At 35.9% G+C, this 23,612-nt stretch overlaps 1 protein-coding gene across 1 annotated transcript in view; it reads right to left on the reverse strand.

The window, feature by feature from the left end:
- TSHB (thyroid stimulating hormone subunit beta) overlaps positions 1–23,612 on the reverse strand; it is a 47,119-nt gene that overhangs the window by 659 nt on the left and 22,848 nt on the right. The window contains exons 3-4 of the mRNA XM_025994686.2: positions 3,222–3,353; positions 108–270 (exon numbers count right to left, since the gene is read on the reverse strand). Coding sequence (XP_025850471.1) covers positions 108–270; positions 3,222–3,280 — 222 coding nt within the window. The 5' untranslated portion in view covers positions 3,281–3,353. The remainder of the gene's footprint in view (positions 1–107; positions 271–3,221; positions 3,354–23,612) is intronic.

The raw sequence follows: 23,612 nt of genomic DNA on the forward strand, positions 1-23,612 counted from the left end.
AGATTTGGGAAATTAGGTTGTTATTATCTCATTTCCTTTCTGAATAGAATGGACTGAGTCTAGGTTTATCTAATTTACAGCTAAAAGAAGGGAGATGAACTACATACCCGTGTCATACAATATCCAGCACAGATGGTGGTGTTGATGGTTAGGCAGTAAGCACACTCTTTCCTTTCGACATGCATCGTATACTCAGTAGGAAAACAAAAAGACATTGCTTGCCCACATGCTAGGCCAAAAAGCATGGACATCAGGTAGATAGCAGGCATGCTAAATCAAAGATAAAATTAAAGAATCTATTACATATATGCTTTAGGACATTCAGAGGGGACATTTAAAAAGAGCTAAAATGGGTGTGTGTGTGTGTAATTGTTTGTATTTAGTAAATGCCTACTTCATCCTAGGGCCTATATTAGGTGCTTTTCCATAGTTAATACTCTCAATAACCTTTCCTTATGCATTTAGATGTGGCTATGAGCCATATACCTCATAATGTAGGAACTCACACAGTGAAGGTTCTGCTTACAGGTGCCACTTAGCAGCACTGGGCAGTGAAAAGGACAGCCTAAAATACATCACAACAGAACAGTGGCAAAGGCATATAACGTCAACTAAATGTAAAACAATTCATACAGTGGAAACAGTCAAAATACCTGCCTCTAATTATAAGAAGTCAACTAAGAGCAAGACCTCAGTAGGGGCTTTCTCAGAACTGTAGTTTTCTAAAAACTTTGGTTTGGTGGCTTAAAATGCCAACAGGCTGGTCATAATCAGAAAGCCTCAAGAAACCATAAAAATGTATAATCAAACTTCAGTACCATTTCAATGCAAAGTATCTGCATATAATTCTATCCAATGTCTGTCAAGGAAGACAAGATGAAGCCAGAGAATTTCCAGAATAGGTCAACTAAAATCACCACTGGTATACCATCAAGGACAAATCCACTGTGGGTTAGTCCAGAAAAGTAAAATAAGTTTTGGCTGTATGAAAGACAACAGAGGGCCTCAGACAGAAGGAGAATATGTATCCCAACAGAACCTGTCTAATGGAGAGTTTGTTCAATATCAACTGGTTATTATAATGAACTGGATAATATAATTATGACTTATGGCAAATAAGTTAGATAAACATATAATAAGCATTTGAACCAGGCAATGAGAAATATAAAATGGATGAGCTATGGTCCTTGACTTCAAGGGCTGACAGTCTAAGCAGAGGAGGTAAGTATGAGCACTAATAAGAAAAATATTGGTCTAAGTATTCTGAAAGAGTACAAACTATGACTCTGAGATACAATATTATCAAAAATTTCTTCTATATAAACAAGAAAGTGAAGTAATTCACTAAAAAGGGATTCCTCATTTACTCCTTTAGATAAAATGTTGCATATTCAAATATTCTTCAGAATTTTTTGGTATTTCAATTAAAGGAGCAAAAATATAAGAATTCCTTGTTTATGGAGCCTGGTTTCTTAAGTGCTTCACAAATGTGAGCTCCCTTTATGGTACAGAATTGGTTCTGTTATTTTAGAACCACAGACCTAGAGGATCCTCTAAAAATGATATAAAATACTCAGCTGTCATGGCGTCTCTAGCCAGCCAACCACTGGGGTTTTGCATTAAAAATATTTAACCCACATATTTTAGCTCTGTAATTCTATATAAAATAAATGTGTGGTGATCTAGTGGTGAGTCCTGGAATTAAGGAACAGAATCCTATGTCAAGATCTCTCATGGATTTATGAGAAACTAACTAAAATATTTAATCTGTCTGGGCCTTACTTTCCCATCTGGAAAACATAGGGAGATAAGTAAACCCAAACCTTTTTTTAATTATAGGATAAAACACTGTTTTAGAACTTTTACCCATTGTTGTCATATTCATTAAGGACATTATATTTTTTCAAGGTTCCTCTTATAAAATGTAAAATTCTAAACTAACAAAAGGAAAAACTAAAAGTGCTGAATTACCAGCAATAGTAGCTGTATAATACTGTGGAAATAAAAAAAGAATTATTCTTTTCCCTTTATTGCAAATAGTAAAACTTTACCTAGAGAATCTTTCTGAGCCTCAATTTCCTCATCTATAAAAGGAAGGCTTGGAACCAGAAGATGAACAAAAAGGCCTTATTAGCACAAACAGACTGTGATTCTATGTGATAAATTAGTGTCAGGTCCCTATTCTAAAAGGGGGACCCTATTCCAGATTTCATTACAATTCTGTGTAACTGAGCAACTTAATATATTCTTGCCTTCATTTTTCCATATGCTCCTTCCTAAAATCATAAAAAGAATAAAATATATGTGAAGCTTTTAGAATGGTATGGAAGAAAGACTAGTAACTATATAACACTATATAAATCAGTACTAATTAATACCTCCCTATAGGATCTGCCATAATTTCTCCTTTATTGTCACCTGAATTCTAATCTCTAAACTCAATTGCCTCTTTTAAAATAATCATAAATGATGTATTGAGGACCTAAAAACAGAAGGCATGATATGACTTCAGGCCCTAAATAATGAGAGATGCCTTTTTCAGTGGCATGACCATTTGTCTACACTTTCAACATTTTTCCTTATTATACGATATCTTCTTTCCTTTGCCACTTACTCCACCTTTCTCTCCCTCCTTCTCTTTTTTGTTCTATCTTCACTCTTAATAAACACATTGCTCTCTACTCTTCTAATTTCCTTTGCCAATCTTTTCTCTCCAAATTCCTTACTATGCTATATAAAGAATCAATTGCTCACCCTATGAGCAATCCAGGAACTTTACTAAGGCAATATATTTTTCTAGAAACCAAAATGTACTATAAAGCAGGTGTGTACATTAGACATTATCCAAAGTGAGTGTACTATAAGTTTTCCCAGAAGTATATGATCATCAAAGTACAGATTATTCAGTTGATAAAAATGTTAAAATCAAAAAGTAGCTAGAAAGGGAAAACATGAACATCAATCAGCCTTCATTAGGAAACTGACCAGTTGTTCCTCTTACTTTAAGTCAATGAAATTTTTCTTATCCTTATATATGCAGTTCAGCAACATTTACCAACCACTGAACAATTCTGGAGCAATAATTAGAATTCTTAGTCTACAGAAGCAAATTATCACTTAGCATTTGCTATTTTTGAATATCGGCTGAAATGGTAAAAATGAAAAAAGAATTAGAATAAGAATGTTTCATTTCACAAAGCCTCCTCAGTGTAGATACCTACCTTACTTTGCATTGGTGAGCTGGTGGTATAATGACCCAGACTAAAAGCTCTTGGTTCATTTTATACCCTTCAGGATAATTCCTCTCTGATCTTCTCGTTTATATAATTGCATTTGAATTACTGCTTTCTTATCTGAAAAAAACATCTATTGAAAATTCATACTGAACCCCAAATAAAATATGTTTAGACAAACAATTTCATAACATACTGCTCTGGAAACTCTGACATTATTACAGCATGAATTTTCCTCTCTCCTATTTCAAAATAAAATTACCCTCTTAAATACATCCTTTATTAATATTTATTAGTATTAACAAAGTATATACACAGAAGGAAATAAAACAAAAAAGTCAACATCATCTAAGTAAGTTTTGGGAATAAAAAAAAATTATTTGGAGCTTGAGTGCCCAAATTTTGCCTAAATGCTCATTTACAAATATATAAAATTATTGCTTATCTACAAAACAAAGTCAACTTTTTTTTAAGGCTTTATTTATTAACGAACAAAGGGTAGTGAAAGGGGAGGCAGGCAGGGGGATGGGGTAACTGGGTGACGGGCACTGAGGAGGGCATTTGATGGGATGAGCACTGGGGTTATACTATGGGTTGGCAAATCAAACTTCAATTAAAATAAATAAAGATTTTATTTATTTATTCATGAGAGATAAGAGACATAGGCAGAGAGAGAAGCAGGCTCCCCACAGGAAACCTGATGCGGAACTTGATCCCAGGACCCTGGGATTATGCCCTGAGCCAAAGGCAGATGCTCAACCATTGAGCCACCCACGCATCCCACAAAGGCAACTTTTTAGTGGAAATCCAGGGCAATTCACATATGTGTTTTTGATTAAAACAAAAAGAAATCCTTAATTAGTTCTAAATATTTTATCTTTGAATTTGAAAAAAATAATAAATATAATTACTTAATAAATACACTTAAGTAAATGACCAAATCTGACAAGATGTTAAACTGATCTGAAATCAGATCCTGACTCTGACATTAGCATGCTTGAGCTTTATTTCAGTTTTGTCACCTATTTAAAGGTAATATCCATGTTTATGTAAAGCACTTAACAGTGTCTGCCATATAATAAGTGCTCAATAAGTGATAGCTAATAATTCAACACTTATTTGTTTAATAACTATTTAGTCAGAATGTCTAGTATGTAGCAGGCAGTCATTATATATGTTTAATGCTCAATGGCTGAGGGATGCATGAATAAATAAATATTGAATATCTGAAACCAACATACACTTTTCTCCATCTCCATGGATGTAACTCAATTTTACTTCTTTCAATCCATTCCTCTGTGTAACAAGGTAATATGCCAAAAGTTCAATGAGAATTTTCCATTGCCTTCAGAAAAAAGACCAAACTCCTTAGTATCATTTATGAATCCCATTTTACCTCTCTGGTTTTATCTGTCACTCTCCCCCCTATACTCCCACCCTCCTTCCACTTTCTATGTTCTTCAGCCAAACTGAATGGAAGTCCTCAAATTAGTCACATTCTTTCTTGCTTCCAAGACCTTTTTGTATGCCATTCTCTCTGTTTAGAAATTTGCCTGATCCACCATTCCATGCCTCATCTCACCTAATTCCTACTCATCTTTTATTACTTAAGTGAGAAAGCAGCCCTTCTAGAAAGCCCTCTCTGATTCTCCAAGGTCTTCCTTTGATTAGTGGTTTTAAAAGAATTACAGAAAATAATAGAACATATGGCACATGGGAGATACTCAATAAATCATAGATAGTATTCTTGATTATCGACAATCCCATTGATCTTCACTTATCCTAGTCTTTATCAAAAAGCTACTGAAAAAAAAAATGAGTCCTGGCATAGGTGAGTCTCCCTGAAGGTGGGATGGAGACGTCAAGGCAGAATTTGGTATATGTACTAGGAATAGCCATTCCAGAGGCCTCCACATCTCAGAAATATGTTACTATATAGTAAAAGAAAAACTCCGAAAACAAGTAGAAATGAAGATACCAAACTTAACCTGCTTTATGTGATTCCAAGCAAGATGTTAAGATAGAAGTACAGTAACTGGGAACATTAGATGTTTGTTTCTAATGGAAGTAGTACCTTTGTTGTATAAATTATTGATTCAGGGACTCAGTTTCTAGCACATTTATATACATATCCCTGGGAAATATATATACAAATAATAGAACTGATATATACTTGGCCTATTACTTTAAAAACTACTAAAATATATATTTGAGTAATGATTTTCTTTTCAAAGGGAATATCATGTATATGATCCTGTACTCTTAAAAGAATCCAGGCAGATTGAACTTTCACTTCTGGCCCAGATCTATTCTCTCACCTAAAATAACTAACAGGACAAAATATATGAAACAATGCTTTGCATATAGTGGACATTAGGCAACAACAACAATGAAAAAGTGATCTTGGAGATATAGGAAACAGACAAGAGGACTACAACTAACTGCCTGAAGAAAGTTTCTGGCAGATAATACAGGGAGAGATGTCATGGCTGAGGCCAAAACTGTCCCCAAAGTAAAGAGATAAACTTGGCAGTCCTTGGAACCCAAAGTCCTAGAGTTCACAAAGAGGAATAGTGGAGGGGAGAGAACTGCACACAGAATTCTGGATATATGTAGAAGATCTCTTTCACTATTCAGTTGAAAATGATAAACTCATGCTTGTGATAAAATTAGATGAGGCTAGGAAAAGAAATATCTAAAAGGACTAAAGAGAACAGTCCAGGGGCTTACACATAGATAGGCATAGTGCTTGTACTCCCAACAGTGGAAATCTCTTTATTCAGGGGAAATCAGGTAGTATACTCAAAAGAGTTTTGCTTTAGTTAGGGGAAAAATTAGCTCTAAACTAAATGCTATTCTGACTCTGCCTACAAAAACTTAGAAAAAAAAGGATCAACTGTTGGCAAGTAACATAACTGTGTCTATAAACAAAGCTGAAGAATATTTATAGAAATATTTGGCATCCAAGAAGGTATAACCTACAATACGTGGAATTTAACTAAAAAGTTAGTAGACGTGCAAAGAATCAAGAAAAAACAATTCATAGTGAAAGGGAAATTAATTGAAATTGACCCAGAAGTTGTACAGATAATACAATTAGTAGACAAAGAACATCAAAATATAACACCACCAAAGGAATACAAAATTTTACAGTAAATAATCCCAAAGAAATAGAAATTTGGGAGTTACTGAAAAACAATCCAAAATAATTATTTTAAGAAAGCTCAGAATGATTCAAGGGAATGTAGACAATTCAGTGAACTCATGAAAGAACAAGAAGTTCAACAAAGAGATAGAAATAATAAAAAAAATAATGAAACAGAAGTTCTGGAACTGAAGAATATATAAATCATATTGAATACTAGTATGTAAGTTAAAAGACCAAACTGCTGAAAAAAAATTTGTTAATGGATACACAATATAAAAAGATGCAAATTGGGGCACCAAAAATATAAAATGGAAGAAGTAAACATGCAGAACTTTTTATACAAATGAAGTAAAGTTGTCAGCTTAAAATAGACTATTACAAACATTAGATGTTTTATATAATTTTCATGATAATAACAAAGAAAAATCCATAATAGATACACAAATAATAAAGAGAAAAGAACCAAAGCATACTATAAAAATCATCAATTCACAAAGACAATAAGAGGGAAAAAGTACAAAACAATCAGAAAATAATTAACAAAATGGTGATAGTAAACACTTACATCTTGATAATCACTCTAAATGTAAATGGTTTAAATTCTCCAATTAAAAGACATAGAGTGACTGAATGGGAAAAAAGAAAGACCCAGTGATATGCTTCTTATAAGAGACTCACTTAAGCTTTAAGGACACTCATAGGCTAAAAATGAAGGGATGGAAAAAGATAGCCCATGCAAATGGAGACTAAAAGAGGGCAGGAGTTGCTATACTTGTGTCAACAAAACAGATTTTATGTCAAAACCTTTAACAAAAAACAAAGAAGGTCATTATGTGGTGATAAAAGGGTCAATCAAAATGATGTAACAATTGTAAATATATATGTATCCAGTATCAGAATACCTAAGTACATTAAACAACAATGAACAGATCTGAAGGCAAAAATAAACAGCAATAAAATGATAATAGGGAGCTTAAATACCTCACTTTCAGGGATCCCTGGGTGGCGCAGCGGTTTGGCGCCTGCCTTTGGCCCAGGGCGCGATCCTGGAGACCCGGGATCGAGTCCCACATCGGGCTCCCGGTGCATGGAGCCTGCTTCTCCCTCTGCCTGTGTCTCTGCCCCTCTCTCTCTCTCTCTCTCTCTGTGACTATCATAAATAAATAAAAAAAATTTAAAAAAATACCTCACTTTCGAAAATGGATAGATCATCCAGACAGAAAATCAATACAGAAATAATGGACTTGACTACAAGTTGGATCAAATAGATCTAACAGACATTTATATACACAACATCCCATCCAAAAGCAACAGAGTACACATTCTTCTCAACCACACACAGAACATTCTCCAGGACAGACTATGAAACAAGTGTTAACTAATTTAAGAAGACTGAAATCATATCAAGAATCTTTTCTGACCAATAAAAGTCAATAAAAGGACGAAAACAGGAAAATTAACAAATGTGTGGAAATTAAACCACACACTCCTGAACTGCCAATTGGTCAAAGAAGAAGTAAAAAAGATCTTGAAACAAATGAAAACTAAAACACAACCCATCAAAACTTATGGGATACACAGCAAAAGCAGTTCTAAGAGGAAAGTTTATAGTGATAAAAGTCTATATTAATAAAAAATATTAAATATAGAACCTACAATTATGCCTCAGGAAACTATAAAAAGAATAACAAAGCCCAAAGTTAGAAGAAGATAATAAAGATTAGTGTAGAAATAAGTGAAATAGAGACTAGAAAAATCAATATAAATCAATAAAACTAAGAGTTGAGTTTTTGAAAACATAAAGTGGACATATCCATAGCTAGGCTCACCAAGAAAAAAAGGGAGATGACACAAATAATTATAAATAAAAGAGGAGACATTACAACAGACAACAGAAATACAAAAGACTGTAAGAGACAATATGAACAATGACAAACCAACAAATTAGATTACTGGGAAGAAATGGATAAATTCCTGGAAACATAAAAGTTACCAAGACTGAATCATACAATATAAAATCTGAATAGACCAATAACAAGTAAGGAAATTGAATCAGTAATCAAAACCTCCCAATGGGAATATAAAAAATAGTGAAAAGGAATAAAGGGGAAAGGAGAGAAAATGAGTGGGAAATATCAGTTAGGGTGACAGAACATGAGAGACTCCTAACTCTGGGAAACGAACAAGGAGTAGTGGAAAGGGAGGTGGGCAGGGGGATGGGGTGACTGGGTGATGGGCACTGAGGGGGGCACTTGACGGGATGAGCACTGGGCATGCTATATGTTGGCAAATCGAACTCCAATAAAAAATATGCAAAAAAAAAAAAAACCTCCCAGTGATAAAAGCCCATATGGCTTCACTGGTGAGTCCTATAAAATATTTAAAGAATTAATATCAATCATCCTCAAACTCTTCTCATATAATTCATTTTATGAGGCCAGGGTTACTCTGATACCAAGCTAGACAAGAACACTACAAAACAAGAAAATTATAAGCCAATAATGAACAAAGATGAAAAATCCTCAATGAAATGCTAGCAAACAAAATTCAAGGGCATATTAAAAGGATTACATACCATTATCAAGTGGGATTTATCCTTGGGAATGTAAGGATGCTTTAATACATACAAATAAATCAATATTAATATATTAGCAAAATGAAGGATAAAAATCACATGCTTATCTCAATAGAAGCAGAAAAAGTATTTGACAAAATTCAACATTCTTTCATGATGCAAACTCTCAACAAATGAGGTACCTCAACATAATAAAGGTCATATATGACAAGCCTACAGCTAACATCATGCTCAAAGGTAAAAAGTTAAAAGCCTTTCCTCTAAGATCAGAGACAAGACATGGATGCTCACTATTGCCAAGTCAATAAAGTACTAGAAGTCTTAGCCACAGCAATTGAGCAAGAGAAATAAATAAAGGCATCCAAATCAGAAAAGAAGAAATAAAAGTATCTGTTTGCAGATGACATAATCTAATATGTAAAAAACCCTAAAGTCTCCATCAAAAACATATTAAAATAATGAATTCAGTAAATTTTCCAGATATAAAAAGTCAACTGCACTTCTATACACTAACAATAAACTATCTGAAAAAAAATTATGAAAGCAATCCTATTTAAAATAGCATCAAAAATAATAAAGTACTGAGGAATAAATTTAAACAAGGAGGTGACAGACCTATACACTGAGAACTATAAGACACTGATGAAAGCAAATGAAGTCACAAACTAATGAAAGATATCCTGTGTTCACAGATTGGAAGAAATAATAGTGTTAAAATGTTCATATTACCCAAATCAATCTACAAAGTCAATGAATTTGTATCAAAATTCCAATGAGATTTTTCACAGAAATAGAAATAATCCTAAAATTTGTATAGAACTGCAAAAGATTCAATAGCTAAAGCAATTTTGAGAAGGATAAACAAAGCTAGAGGGATCACACATCCTAATTTCAAACTATATTACAAAGATATAGCAACCAAAACAGTATGATACTGGCATAAAAACAAGCAAAACAAGCATGTAAAAGAGTAGAACAGAACAGGAAGCACAGAAATAAACCCATGTATATATGGTTCACTAATCTTTGACAAGGAGGCAAGAACATACAATGGAAAAAGGAGAGTCTCTTGAATAAATGATATTGAAAAAATAGGACAGCCACATGTAAAGAAATGAAACTGGATCCCATCTTATACTACTCAAAAAAAATTAACTCAGAATGGATTACAATTTAAATGCAAGACCTGAAATTAGAATTCCTCAGAGATAACATAGGAAAAAGCTCTTTGACATGTATCCTGGCTATGATCTTTTGGATATGACTCCAAAGATGCAGGTAACAAAAGCTAAAATAAAAAAAACTTCTGCAAAGCAAATGAAACCGTCAATAAATTGAAAAGGCAACCTAGAGAATGGGAGAAAATATTTGCAAACCAGGTATCTGTTAAGGAGGTAATATCCAATATATATAAAAACTCATACAACTGAATATCAAAAAAGCAAATAATATGATTAAAAAATAGGCAAATGACCTAAAAAGACATTTTTCCAAATATGGCATACAGATGGCCAATAGGTACATGAAAAGGTGTCAATATCACCAATCATTAGGAAATATAAATCAAAACTGTGAGATATTACTCAATATCTATAAGAAAAGCTATCATCCAAAAGACAAGAGATACAAAATGTTAGCAAGGATGGAGAAAAGAAAATCCTTATATATTGTGGTGTAGCCACTATGGAAAACAGAATTTTGGTTTCATAGAAAATTAAAAGTAGAACTAGCATTCAATCCATTAATCCTACTCCTGGATATATATCCAAAGGAAATGAAATCAGTATCTCAAGGAAATATATGCACCTCCATGTTTACAGAAGCATTATTCACAGTAGCCAAGATATGAAAACAACCTAAGTGTTTGTCAAAGGATAATGGATAAAGGAGGTGTGGTAAAAATGTATACAGTGGAATATTATTCAGCCATAAAATAGAAAGGAATACTGTCTTTTTTAACAATATGGAATGAAACTTGGAAGACATTATGCTAAGTGAAATAAGCCAAAGACAAATACTGTATATTATTATATGTGGAATATAAAAAGAAAAAAGAAGTCAGTTTCACAGGAACAGAGAATAAAATGGTGGTTGCCAAGAGCTAAGGACAGGGAGAAATGGGGATATGTAGGTCAAAGGGTGTAAACTTCCAATTATTTTTTTTTTAAATCTTTATTTATTTATGATAGTCACAGAGAGAGAGAGAGAGGCAGAGACACAGGCAGAGGGAGAAGCAGGCTCCATGCACCGGGAGCCCGATGTGGGATTCGATCCCGGGTCTCCAGGATCGCGCCCTGGGCCAAAGGCAGGCGCCAAACCGCTGCGCCACCCAGGGATCCCTAAACTTCCAATTATAAGAAGAATAATTTCTGAGGATCTACAGTACAACACAATGGCTACAGTTAATACTTCCAGTATTTGAACTTTGAAAGTTGCTGAGAGTGGTAAGCAATGTTGCTGAGAACGGTAAGCATTCTCAATACATAACAAAAAAGACTTAACTATTTTAGATTGTGGATGTATTAATTATCTTGATCTTGGCAATTATTCCACAATGTGTATGTATATGTATAAAATCATGTTGTATATTTTAATATATACAATTATTTGGCAATTGTTCCTCAATAAATAAAGTTGGGAAAAAGATATTATAACTAACTTTTATATAGTCAAGTAGTTAGAGGAAAGATTAAGGATATAGAAACATGATGATATAAAAGGCCAAAATTGAACTTTTATTTATTTTTAATTTTTTTTTATTTATTTATGATAGTCACAGAGAGAAAGAGAGGCAGAGACATAGGCAGAGGGAGAAGCAGGCTCCATGCACCGGGAGCCCGATGTGGGATTCGATCCTGGGTCTCCAGGATCGCGCCCTGGGCCAAAGGCAGGCGCCAAACCGCTGCGCCACCCAGGGATCCCCAAAATTGAACTTTTAAAGATGAAAACAACAATCGTTGTGATGGAAAATATATTTAAATGAGTTGACAATAGATGAGACATTGCTGAGAAAAAATTAGTAAAGCTAAAGACATAGCAATACAAACTATTCTAAATAAAATACACAGAGGAAAAAAGAATGAAAAGAAATGAACAGTAAATGATTGAGTTGTGTATGTATATATTTGGACTCCTGAAAGGCAGGGGATAGAGAATAAAAATACTTGAAGATATAATAGCCAAACAAGTTTACAAACATGAACAAAACTGTAAATCTACAGATTCAAAAAGCCCAGTGAGCTCTAAACCTAAGAAATGTGAAGAAAATCAAACCAAGATACATTTTATTAAATTGCTTAACACCAGTAAAAAAAAGAGAAAAATCTTAAAAGCATCCAGAGAAAAAGACACATTATAGAACAAAGTAGAACAAATATATGGATTACCAGGAGATTCTTACTGGAATAATCAAATCAAACTGAAAGGCAGTGGACCTTCATCTTTAAAGTACTGGAAAAAGGAGGTGGGGCAAGCTGGCGGAAGAGTAGGGTCCCCAACTCACCTGTCCCCATCAAGTTACCTAGATAATTTCAAATCATCCTGAAAACCTACAAATTCAGCCTGAGATTTAAAGAGAGAACAGCTGGAATGCTACAGTGAGAAGAGTTCGCGCTTCTATCAAGGTAGGAAGACAGAAAACAATAAAGAAATAAAAAAACATCCAAGGGGGAAGGGCCCCCTCGAGGAGCCGGGCTAAGGCCCCGTGGCGGGTGCCCCCAGGACAGGAGATCCCCGGCCCAGAGAAGCAGGAGCTTCACCAATCTTCCGGATGGAAAGGCGCTCGCAGGGAGCTCGGGCAGGATCCCCGGAGGGGCGGGGATGCCCTCAGGCTCCCAGGGGCACTAACAGAGCACCTGCGCCCTGGGGGAAAGCGCGCCACACCCTGCGGCCGGCCGAGCTCCCTAAAGGGCTGCAGTGCATGCCCAGAGCGGCCCCAGGAGCAACTCAGGCGACGGCTCAAGCCGGGGCTCCCCGCGGAGGGGGCTGCACCGCCCCGGGAGTGAGATTCTGGCAGCACAGGTCCCAGAGCCCAGGGCGCTGGGGGACACAGCCCAGGATCCTGCGCTCCCCCTAGGGACAGGCAGAGGCTGGGAGGACACAGGGGAGCAAAAACGCTCCTGCCACGTGGGGGGGGGGGGGCGGACCTGTGCAGATCAGCGACCCCCAACCTGGAGCATCCAGGCCCCTACGGACTGAGAGCTGCAGTAGTTAAATGCGGGAGCTGACTCTAAGGATGGAGAACTGGCCGCCACCACTGTTGTTGTTCCTCCTGGTGTCACCTTGTACCTGGGACTGAGCAGGGGCCTCACAGGATAAAGAGCTCCCATTGAGCCTTGCATCTGGAAGGGGGCTGGGCAGCTCCCCCAGGTGCACACAGCTGAGAATCAGCACAGCAGGCCCCTCCCCCCAGAAGACCAGCTAGAAGGACAAGGGGAAAGCAAGTTATTGACCAAGCAGCACTGGAAAGTTCCAGGGGAAGTTGAGGGATTTACAGTATATAGAATCAGAGGATACTACCCCTTGTTTTTTGTTTTCTGTTCCCCCCCTCATATTCCCCCCCCCCTTTTTTAAATCTCTTTTTCTCATTTTTCCAGTACAACTTGTTTTTGACCACTTTGCACTGAGCAAATGACTAGAAGGAAAAACTCACCACAAAATAATCAGAAACACTACTCTCTCCCACAGAATTACAAAATTTGGATTATAATTCAATGTCAGAAAGCCAATTCAGAAGCAAAATTATAAAGCTACTGGTGGCTCTAGAAAAAAAGCATAAAGGATTCAAGAGAGTTCATGACTGCAGATTTAGATCTAATCAGGCCAAAATTAAAAATCAATTAAATGAGATGCAATCCAAACTTGAGGTCCTAACGATGAGCATTAACGAGGTAGAAGAAGGAGTGAGTGACACGGAAGACAAGTTGACAGCAAGGAAGGAAGTTGAGGAAAAAAGAAAAACAATTAAAAGATCATGAGGACAGGTTAAGGGAAATAAATGACAGCCTCAGAAGGAAAAATCTACGTTTAATTGGAGTTCCAGAGGGTGCCGAAAGAGACAGAGGACCAGAAAGTGTATTTGAACAAATCATAGCTGAGAACTTCCCTAATTTGGGGAGGGAAACAGGCATTCAGATCCAGGAGATAGAGAGATCCCCCCCTAAAATTAATAAAAACCGCTCAACACATCGACATTTAATAGTGAAACTTGCAAATTCCAAAGATAAAGAGAAGATCCTTAAAGCAGCAAGAGACAAGAGATCCCTAACCTTTATGGGGAGAAGTATTAGGGTAACAGCAGACCTCTCCACAGAGACGAGGCAGGCCAGAAAGGGCTGGCAGGATATATTCAGGGTCCTAAATGAGAAGAACATGCAGTCAAGAATACTTTACCTAGCAAGGCTCTCATTCAGAATAGAAGGAGAGATAAAGAGTTTCCAAGATAGGCAAAAACTGAAAGAATATGTGACCACCAAACCAGCTCTGCAAGAAATATTAAGGGGGACTCTGTAAAAGAAAGAGGAAGTCCAAGGAAACAATCCACAAAAACAGGGACTGGATAGGTATCATGATGACACTAAATTCATATCTTTCAATAGTAACTCTGAACGTGAATGGGCTTAATGATGCCATCAAAAGGCGCAGGGTTTCAGACTGGATAAAAAAGCAAGACCCATCTATTTGCTGTCTACAAGAAACTCATTTTAGACATAAGGACACCTACAGCCTGAAAACAAAAGGTTGGAGAACCATTTACCATTCAGATTGTCCTCAAAAGAAAGCAGGGGTAGCCATCCTTATATCAGATAAATTAAAGTTTATCCCAAAGACTGTAGTAAGAGATGAAGAGGGACACTATATCATACTTAAAGGGTCTATTCAACAAGAGGACCTAACAATCATGAATATTTATGCCCCGAATGCAGGAGCTGCCAAGTATATCAATCAATTAATAACCAAAGTTAAGGCATACTTAGATAATAATACACTTATACTTGTGACTTGAACACAGCACTTTCTACAATCGACAGATCTTCTAAGCACAACATCTCCAAAGAAACACAAGCTTAAATGATACACTGGACCAGATGGATTTCACAGATATTTACAGAACTTTACATCCAAATGCAACTGAATACACATTCTTCTCAAGTGCACATGGAACTTTCTCCAGAATATACCACATACTGGATCACAAATCAGGCATTATCCAATAACAAAAGATTGGGATCGTCCCCTGCATATTTTCAGACCATAATGCTTTGAAACTAGAACTAAATCACAAGAAGTTTGGAAGGATTTCAAACACATGGAGGTTAAGGACCATCCTGCTAAAAGATGAAAGGGTCAATCAGGAAATTAGAGAAGAATTAAAAAGATTCATGGAAACTAATGAGAATGAAGATACAACCATTTAAAATCTTTGGGATACAGCAAAAGCAGTCCTGAGGGGGAAATGCATTGCAATACAAGCATGCATCCAAAAACTGGAAAGAACTCAAATACAAAAGCTAACCTTGCACCTAAAGGAGCTGGAGAAAAAACAGCAAACAGATCCTACATCCAGCAGAAGAGAATTAATAAATATTCCAGCAGAACTCAATGAAATAGAGACCAGAAGAACTGTGGAACAGATCAAAACCAGGAGTTGGTTCTTTGAAAGAATTAATAAGACAGATAAACTAATAGCCAGCCTCATTAAAAAGAAGAGAGAAAAGACTCAAATTAATAAAATCACAAATGAGAAAGGAGAGATCACCACCAATACCAAGGAAATACAAACAATTTTAAAAACTTATTATGAACAGCTTGTTTATACACCAATAAATTAGGCAATCTAGAAGAAATGGACGCATTTCTGGAAAACCACAAACTACCAAACTGAAACAGGAAGATACAGAAAACCTGAACAGGCCGATAACCAGGGAGGAAATTGAAGCAGTCATCAAAAACCTCCCAAGACACAAAAGTCCAGGGCCAGATGGCTTCCCAGGGGAATTCTATCAAACGTTTAAAGAAGAAACCATACCTATTCTACTAAAGCTGTTTGGAAAGATAGAAAGGGACAGAATACTTTCAAACTCATTCTATGAGGCCAGCATCACCTTAATTCCAAAACCAGACAAGGACCCCACCAAAAAGGAGAATTATAGACCAATATCCATGATGAACACAGATGCAAAAATTCTCAACAAGATACTAGCCAATAGGATCCAACAACACATTAAGAAGATTATTCACCATGATCAAGTGGGATTTATCCCTGGGATGCAAGGCTGGTTCAGCACCTGTAAAGCAAAAAATGTGATAGATTATATCAACAAGAGAAAGAACAGGAACCATATGATCCTCTCAATAGATGCAGAGAAAGCATTTGACAAAATATAGCATCCATTCCTGATCCAAACTCTTCAGAGTGTAGGGATAGAGGGAACATTCCTCAGCATCTTTTTAAAAGCTATGTATGAAAAGCCCACAGCAAATATCATTCTCAATGGGGAAACACTGGGAGTCTTTCCCCTAAGATCAGGAACACGACAGGGAGGGACGTCCACTCTCACCACTGCTATTCAACATAGTACTAGAAGTGCTCACCTCAGCAATCAGGCAATAAAAAGAAATAAAAGGCATTCAAATTGGCAAAGAAGTCAAACTCTCCCTCTTCGCAGATGACATGATACTGTACATAGAAAATCCAAAAGACTCCACCCCAAGATTGCTAGAACTCACACAGTAATTCGGCAGTGTGGCAGGATACAAAATCAATACTCAGGAATCAATGGCATTTCTGTACACTAACAATGAGACTGAAGAAAGAGAAATTAAGGAGTCAATCCCATTTACAACTGCACCCAAAAGCATAAGATACCTAGGAATAAACCTTAACAAAGAGGTAAAGGATCTATACCCTAAAAACTACAGAACACTTCTGAAAGAAATGGAGGAAGACACAAAGAGATGGAAAATATTTCATGCTCATGGATTGGAAGAATTAATATTGTGAAAACATCAATGCTACCCAGGGCAATGTACACATTTAATGCAATCCCTATCAAAATACAAAATACAAAATCTGGACTTTCTTCAGAGAGTTGAAACAAATCATCTTAAGATTTGTGTGGAATCAGAAAAGACCCCAAATAGCCAGGGTAATATTAAAAAAGAAAACCATAGCTGGGGGCATGCCAGATTTGAGATTGTACTACATCAATACAGTGTGGTACTGGCACAAAAACAGACACATAGATCAATGGAATAGAATAGAGAATCCAGAAGTGGACCCTCAACTTTATGGTCAACTAATATTTGACAAAGCAGGAAAGACTATCCACTGGAAAAAGGACAGTCTCTTCAATAAAATGGTGCTGGGTAAATTGGACATCCACATACAGAAGAATGAAACTAGACCATTCTCTTACACCATACACAAAGATAAACTCAAAATGGATGAAAGATCTAAATGTGAGACAAGATTCCATCAAAATCATAGAGGAGAACACAGGCAACACCCTTTTTGAACTTGGCCACAGCAACTTCTTGCAAGATACATCCATGAAGGCAAGAGAAACAAAAGCAACAATGAATTATTGGGACTTAATCAAGATAAAAAGCTTCTGCACAGCAAAAGAAACAGTCCACAAAACTAACAGACAACCTACAGAATGGGAGAAGATATTTGCAAATGACCTATCAGATAAAGGGCTAGTCTCCAAGATCTATAAAGAACTTATTAAACTCAAAAGCAAAGAAACAAACAATCCAATCATGAAATGGGCAAAAGACATGAACAGAAATTTCACCACAGACATAGACATGGCCAACAAGCACATGAGAAAATGCTCCACATCACTTGCCATCAGGGAAATACAAATCAAAACCACAATGAAATACCACCTCACACTAGTGAGAATGGGGAAAATTAACAAGACAGGAAACAACAAATGTTGGAGAAGATGTGGAGAAAGGGGAACCCTCTTGCACTGTTGGTGGGAATGTGAACTGGTACGGCCACTCAGAAAAACTGTGTGGAGGTTCCTCAAAGAGTTAAAAATAGATCTGCCCTACCACCCAGCAATTGCACTGCTGGGGATTTACCCCAAAGATACAGATGCAGTGAAACGCCAGAACACCTGCACCCTGACGTTTCTAGCAGCAATGTCCACAATAGCCAAACTATGGAAGGAGCCTTGGTGTCCATCAAAAGATGAATGGATAAAGAAGATGTGGTATATGTATACAATGGAATATTACTCAGCCATTAGAAATGAAAAATACCCACCATTTGCTTTGACGTGGATGGACCTGGAGAGTATTATGCTGAGTGACATAAGTCAATCAGAAAAGGACAAACATTACATGGTCTCATTCATTGGGGGAATATAAAAATTAGTGAAAGGGAATAAAAGGAAAGGAGAGAAAATGAGTGAAAATATCAGTGAGGGTGAGACATCTAACTCTGGGAAATGAACAAGGGGTAGTGGAAGGGAAAGTAGGCAGAGGTTTGGGGTGACTGGGTGATGGGCACTGAGGGGGGCACTTGACAGGATGAGCACTGGGTGTTATGCTATATGTTGTCAAATTGAACTCCAATAAAAAATTTTTTTAATAATGAAATAAAAATAATTATATATAAATTAAAAATAAATAAATAAATAATAAAGACTGGGAAAAAAAGCTATCAACACAGACTTCTGAAGTCAGCAAAAATATCTTTCAAAAATGAAGGAGAAATAAACTTTCACAGAATGCACAATCACAATCGGAAAGAATTTATCACCAACAGATCTGCACCATAAGCAGAAGAAAATGATACCAGACGGAAAGCTAGACAAAAGAATGAAGAGCACTGGAAAGGATAATTACATGGGTAAAAGATTTTTGTATCATTATTTACGATCTTTAAAAGATAATTGGATGCTTAGGGGAAAATAATAATAATATAGGAGTCATAATATCTGAATAAGCAAATTATATAACAATTATAGCACAATGGCCAAGAGGCAGGAAACGGAATATTCTGTTATAATGTTCTTATGCCCCGTGTAAAATGATATAGTATTACCTGAAGGTAAGCTAAGATTAAGTTAAAGATGGATAAAGACATAATACTTAAACTATAAAAATAACACAACAAAGAATTACAAGTAATAAGCCAACAAAGTAAATAAAATAGAACTGTAAAACATGATCAATCCAAAAGAAGTCATAAAAAGAAAGGGAAAAAGGAATAACAAAACAGATGGGTCAAATTTAGAAAATGGCAAGATGATAAATTTAAATCCAACCATATCAATAATTACATTAATTTAAATATTCTGTGGTAGGCAGAATCTCAGAGAGCCTCCCAAGATTCCTGACTCCTATTATGCACAACTTATATAATTCCCTCCCCTTGATTATGAGTAAGTTCTTTTAAAAGAACATCAGAGGGGCACCTGGGTGGCTCAGTCAGTTAAGTGTCTGCCTTCAGCTCAGGTCATGGTTTCAGGGCCCTGGGATCAGACTCCCTGCTCAGCGGAGATTCTGTTCTCCTTCTCCCTCTGACCCCTCCACCCCTCCTTGCTTGTGCTCTCTGCTCTCTATTGTGCTCTCAGTCTCTCAAATAAACAAATGTTTTTTAAAAAATATCAGAAACAGAAAAAGTCAGAAAGACTCAAAGCTATAGCAGATGTCCTCCTTTTGATCTTGAAGAAGCAAAGTGCCATGTTGAGAAAGGGCCAAATGGCAAGGCCCTGAGAATGGCCCCAAGGAGCTGAGAGTGGCCCCTGATCAGAAGCAAGAAAAGGAAAACTCCATTCATACAACTGATAGGAATTGAATTATACCAACAACTTGAGGGAGCTTGGAAGTAGACCTTTTCATAATCAAGTCTTCAGATGAGGATGCAGCCTACTGGCACCTTCATGTCAGCCTTATAAAGCCCTGAACAGAGAACCCAGGTAGGATGCACCAGACCAGTAATTCATGTAAACTATGAGATTATAAATTTATGTTGTTTTAAAAAGCTATTTGTAGTAATTTCTCACTCAGCAAACCAACATATGTTATAAAAACACTAATTAAAAGGCACAGACTGTCAGAATAAAGGGGGAAAAGCCCTATTCAATTACATGCCACTTACAACAAACCTATTTTAAACATGGTTACAAGTTGAAAGAATATAAAATGACATACTATACTAGTATCAATCAAAATAAAGCGAGAATAACTATATTAATATAAAACTAGATTTCAAAAAAATATTACAAGTGTTAAAAAGGGTCATTTGAAAATAATAAATAAGCCAATCCATCAAAAGGACATAGCAATTCTAAAAGCTTATGCACATAACAAAGCTTCAAAATATATGAAACACTGATTGCACTTCAAAGAGATATTTGCAAATCCATAATTTTAAGTGGAAATTTCAATACCCCTCTCTCAATATCTGATAGACAAGAACAGAAAATTATTATAGAGAAGGTTTAAACAACATTATCTAACATTTCCTAATTGCTATTTGTAGCTTCCATCCAAAAGCAAAATAATACACACTCTTATAAAAATATTCAAGTCACACAAATATAATCTGACAAAAATGAATTAAATTATAAATCAATAATAAAAAGTTATCAGGAATAACCTCAAATATGAGTGCCTAAAAAAAAATATGAGTACCTAATATGAGGAACAGGAAGGAAGAGCAGAGAGAGGGGTTGCAAAGGGACAGGAGGAAAATTTTAGGGAGGATGAATATGTTTATTATCTTGATTGTAATGCTATCTTGATTGTGACACTATTACATATGTCATAACCCAACATACTTTAAATATACACAGTGTTATAGGTTATGGTTTGAACTGTATACCCAAAGTTTCATACATTGAAGTCCTAACCCCTAATATCTCTGAATGTGATCATATTTGGGAAACAGGAGAATTGCAGATATAATTAGTTAAGATGTCATTCTGGAGTAGGGTAGCCCCCTCAACCAATATGAATGGTATGCCTATAAAAAGGGGAGTTCTGGACACAGACACATGGACAAGGAGAATGTTATATGAAAATTGCAGTTATGCTGCCACAAGGCAAAGAACTATCAGAAATTAGGATATAGACATGGAACAGATCCTTTCCCAGCACCTTCAGAGTGGGGCCTACTAAGATCTTATCTCAGACTTCTAGCCTCTAGAACAGTGAGACAATAAGTTTCTGTTAAGACAGTTTGTAGTACTTTATTATGGCAGCCATAGGAAACTAAATCATGCAGTTTACTGTATGTCAATTATTCCTCAACAAGGCTGTTTTTAAAATCCAGTATGTAGAAGTGACCCGTGCCCACTTCTCTGGCTTCATGTCATATCAGTCTCTCACTCTACCCTTTACTTACAATGTTCCTTTAAACATTCTAACCTTGTTCTTGCAACAGGACTTTTTCATTTGCTATTGTTTCTTATGAAGAGCTCGTTCACCAGTTCTCCAGATGGCTTCCTCATCATCTCAGCTTAAAAAATACTTCCTCAGAAAAGCCTTCCTTCACCACCAAATCACTCTGTCACTTTTTAAAAATATTTAATTTTTGAGAAAGAGGGAGAGAGAGAGAGAAAGCGCTCACAGGAGCACTGGGAGGGGGTGGGGAAAGGGAGCAAGGATTCCTTGCTGAGTGGGGAGCCTGTCACAGGGCTCAATCCTAGGACCAGAGCTGGATTCACACACTCAACCAACTGAACCAGGCAGGTGTGCTGACCCTGTTATTTTCTAATCCCTTATCTCATACTTTCTTCATAGCACGTAAAACTTTGATATTATTTGTTTACATGTTTATTCTGTTTCTGCCCTTCCAACTAGGATGTAAACATCTTAATTGGAGATTATCTGCCTTGATCATCACTGTGTCTTTAGAATTCCAACCAGACTATTACATATACTAGATGTTCAATAAACATTTATTGAATGCATAAACAACTGGAAATAGATATGCTTTTCCTAGAGCTTATAATTAGAAACATAGAGATGTTATTACAACTGCTCTGATGTTCTGGATTTTTTTTCTGCATTTTTTTTCTTTTTTAAGTAGGTTCCATGCTCAACAAGAGGCTTTAACTCACCACCCTGAGATCAAGAGTCACATGCTCTACCAACTGAGCCAGCTATGCACCCTAACTGCTCTGATGTTCTATAGATAGTTACAGGCAAAGGCAGGCTAAAACTCAAGTTTCCTGATGTCCTTATATTGCATTAAGTTTTTAACTCATTTTCAAAGGGGAAAAAAAAAGCTACCTACAGTCTTCAGTTGGAATTGGAATATGAATCAGATTTACTAGTATTTTCCCCTTGTCAAAGAGAGGGTAATTTTCTAGCTTGCTCTACTTACATAAAATTCTAAAAACCCTGTGCAACAGTTCTTTTTGAAAAAAAAATCAGTTCATCTATCTGAATTCTGAGCTATCAGTAAGGGTCACATTAGAATAGCCTGCCATTTGAAACAAAATCTGAGTTTTATTAAACTCTTTTTAATGCTTTTTTTCTTAAACAACACAGATACTGATAGCAAGGAGAGTTGGGCCTAATGTGCATATTGGTCATTTATTATCCTAAAGCTCCTAAGTGGAGGGACAAAACTGATTTATTAATATGTATAAAAATTATGTCATTTTGCTTCTCTCTTCTGGGAACATGCTAAAGCCCATAAAATGCCAGACTTCTATGAATTTACACAAGCTTTTTCCATCCATTTCAAAACATTTTTTTAAATTAAGGTTATATATAAATGTTAATAGGAATTGCTAGCATCTTCAGTAATAAAATTCATAGTGTTATAAAGTCAGATCAGTATCAAGTTTTCTTTCCTGTTTATAAAAACTTATTTCTTGATCCCTTAGTGTAATATCATTCACTCTATTTTTGTTACTTTATATAAACTCTTGGTAATTAGATATTATTTCTCTGGTTGAATAATATGAGCAGTATTAACTGTACTCATAATAACATGTGTAGCCACTTCCTAGCAGCTAATCAACAATATTAATATTAATTTTTGGTTACTAATCTCACAAAAAATTATTTCAACTTTTCTCATCTTTGTTTAGTACACCTTTTATTTTAAAAGAAGTTCACAGTATTTTATATGCAAAAATCAAAAGGTTGTTAGCAAATTAATCTGCGGTAGCCAAAAAACAATAGTGTGATTAACTTCCTTCACTACATGCATATATAAAACAATCGAAGTGAGAGAAGCTAGACAAAAGATCACATATAGTGCAATTCCATTTATGTGAAATAATACAGAATAGGTAAATCCATAAAGACAGAAAGCACACTAGTAGTCACCAGGAGCTGCAGGAGTAGGAATAGAGAATAACAGCAAATAGGTAAAGCAAATGGGTATCCTATTGGGATTATAAAAACGATTTGGCACTAGATAAAGGTAGTGCTTGCACAACATTGTGAATGTATTAAATGCCACGGAACTATTCACATTAAAATGTTTAATTTTATTATCTAATTTTCACCTAACTTAAAAAAAAAGACAATTGACAGCTTGAAGCAAAAGTAGCAAGGTATTGTGGGATTTATAACATATGCTATAAAAAAGTAAATTATATGTCAAGAACAGAACAAAGGACAGGAATGGAAAATGAAAATATATTTCTGTAAGGGTCTTATATAAAACATATGA

The sequence above is a fragment of the Vulpes vulpes genome, chromosome 8, assembly GCF_048418805.1.
Source record: "Vulpes vulpes isolate BD-2025 chromosome 8, VulVul3, whole genome shotgun sequence".
Taxonomy (NCBI): Eukaryota; Metazoa; Chordata; class Mammalia; order Carnivora; family Canidae; genus Vulpes; species Vulpes vulpes.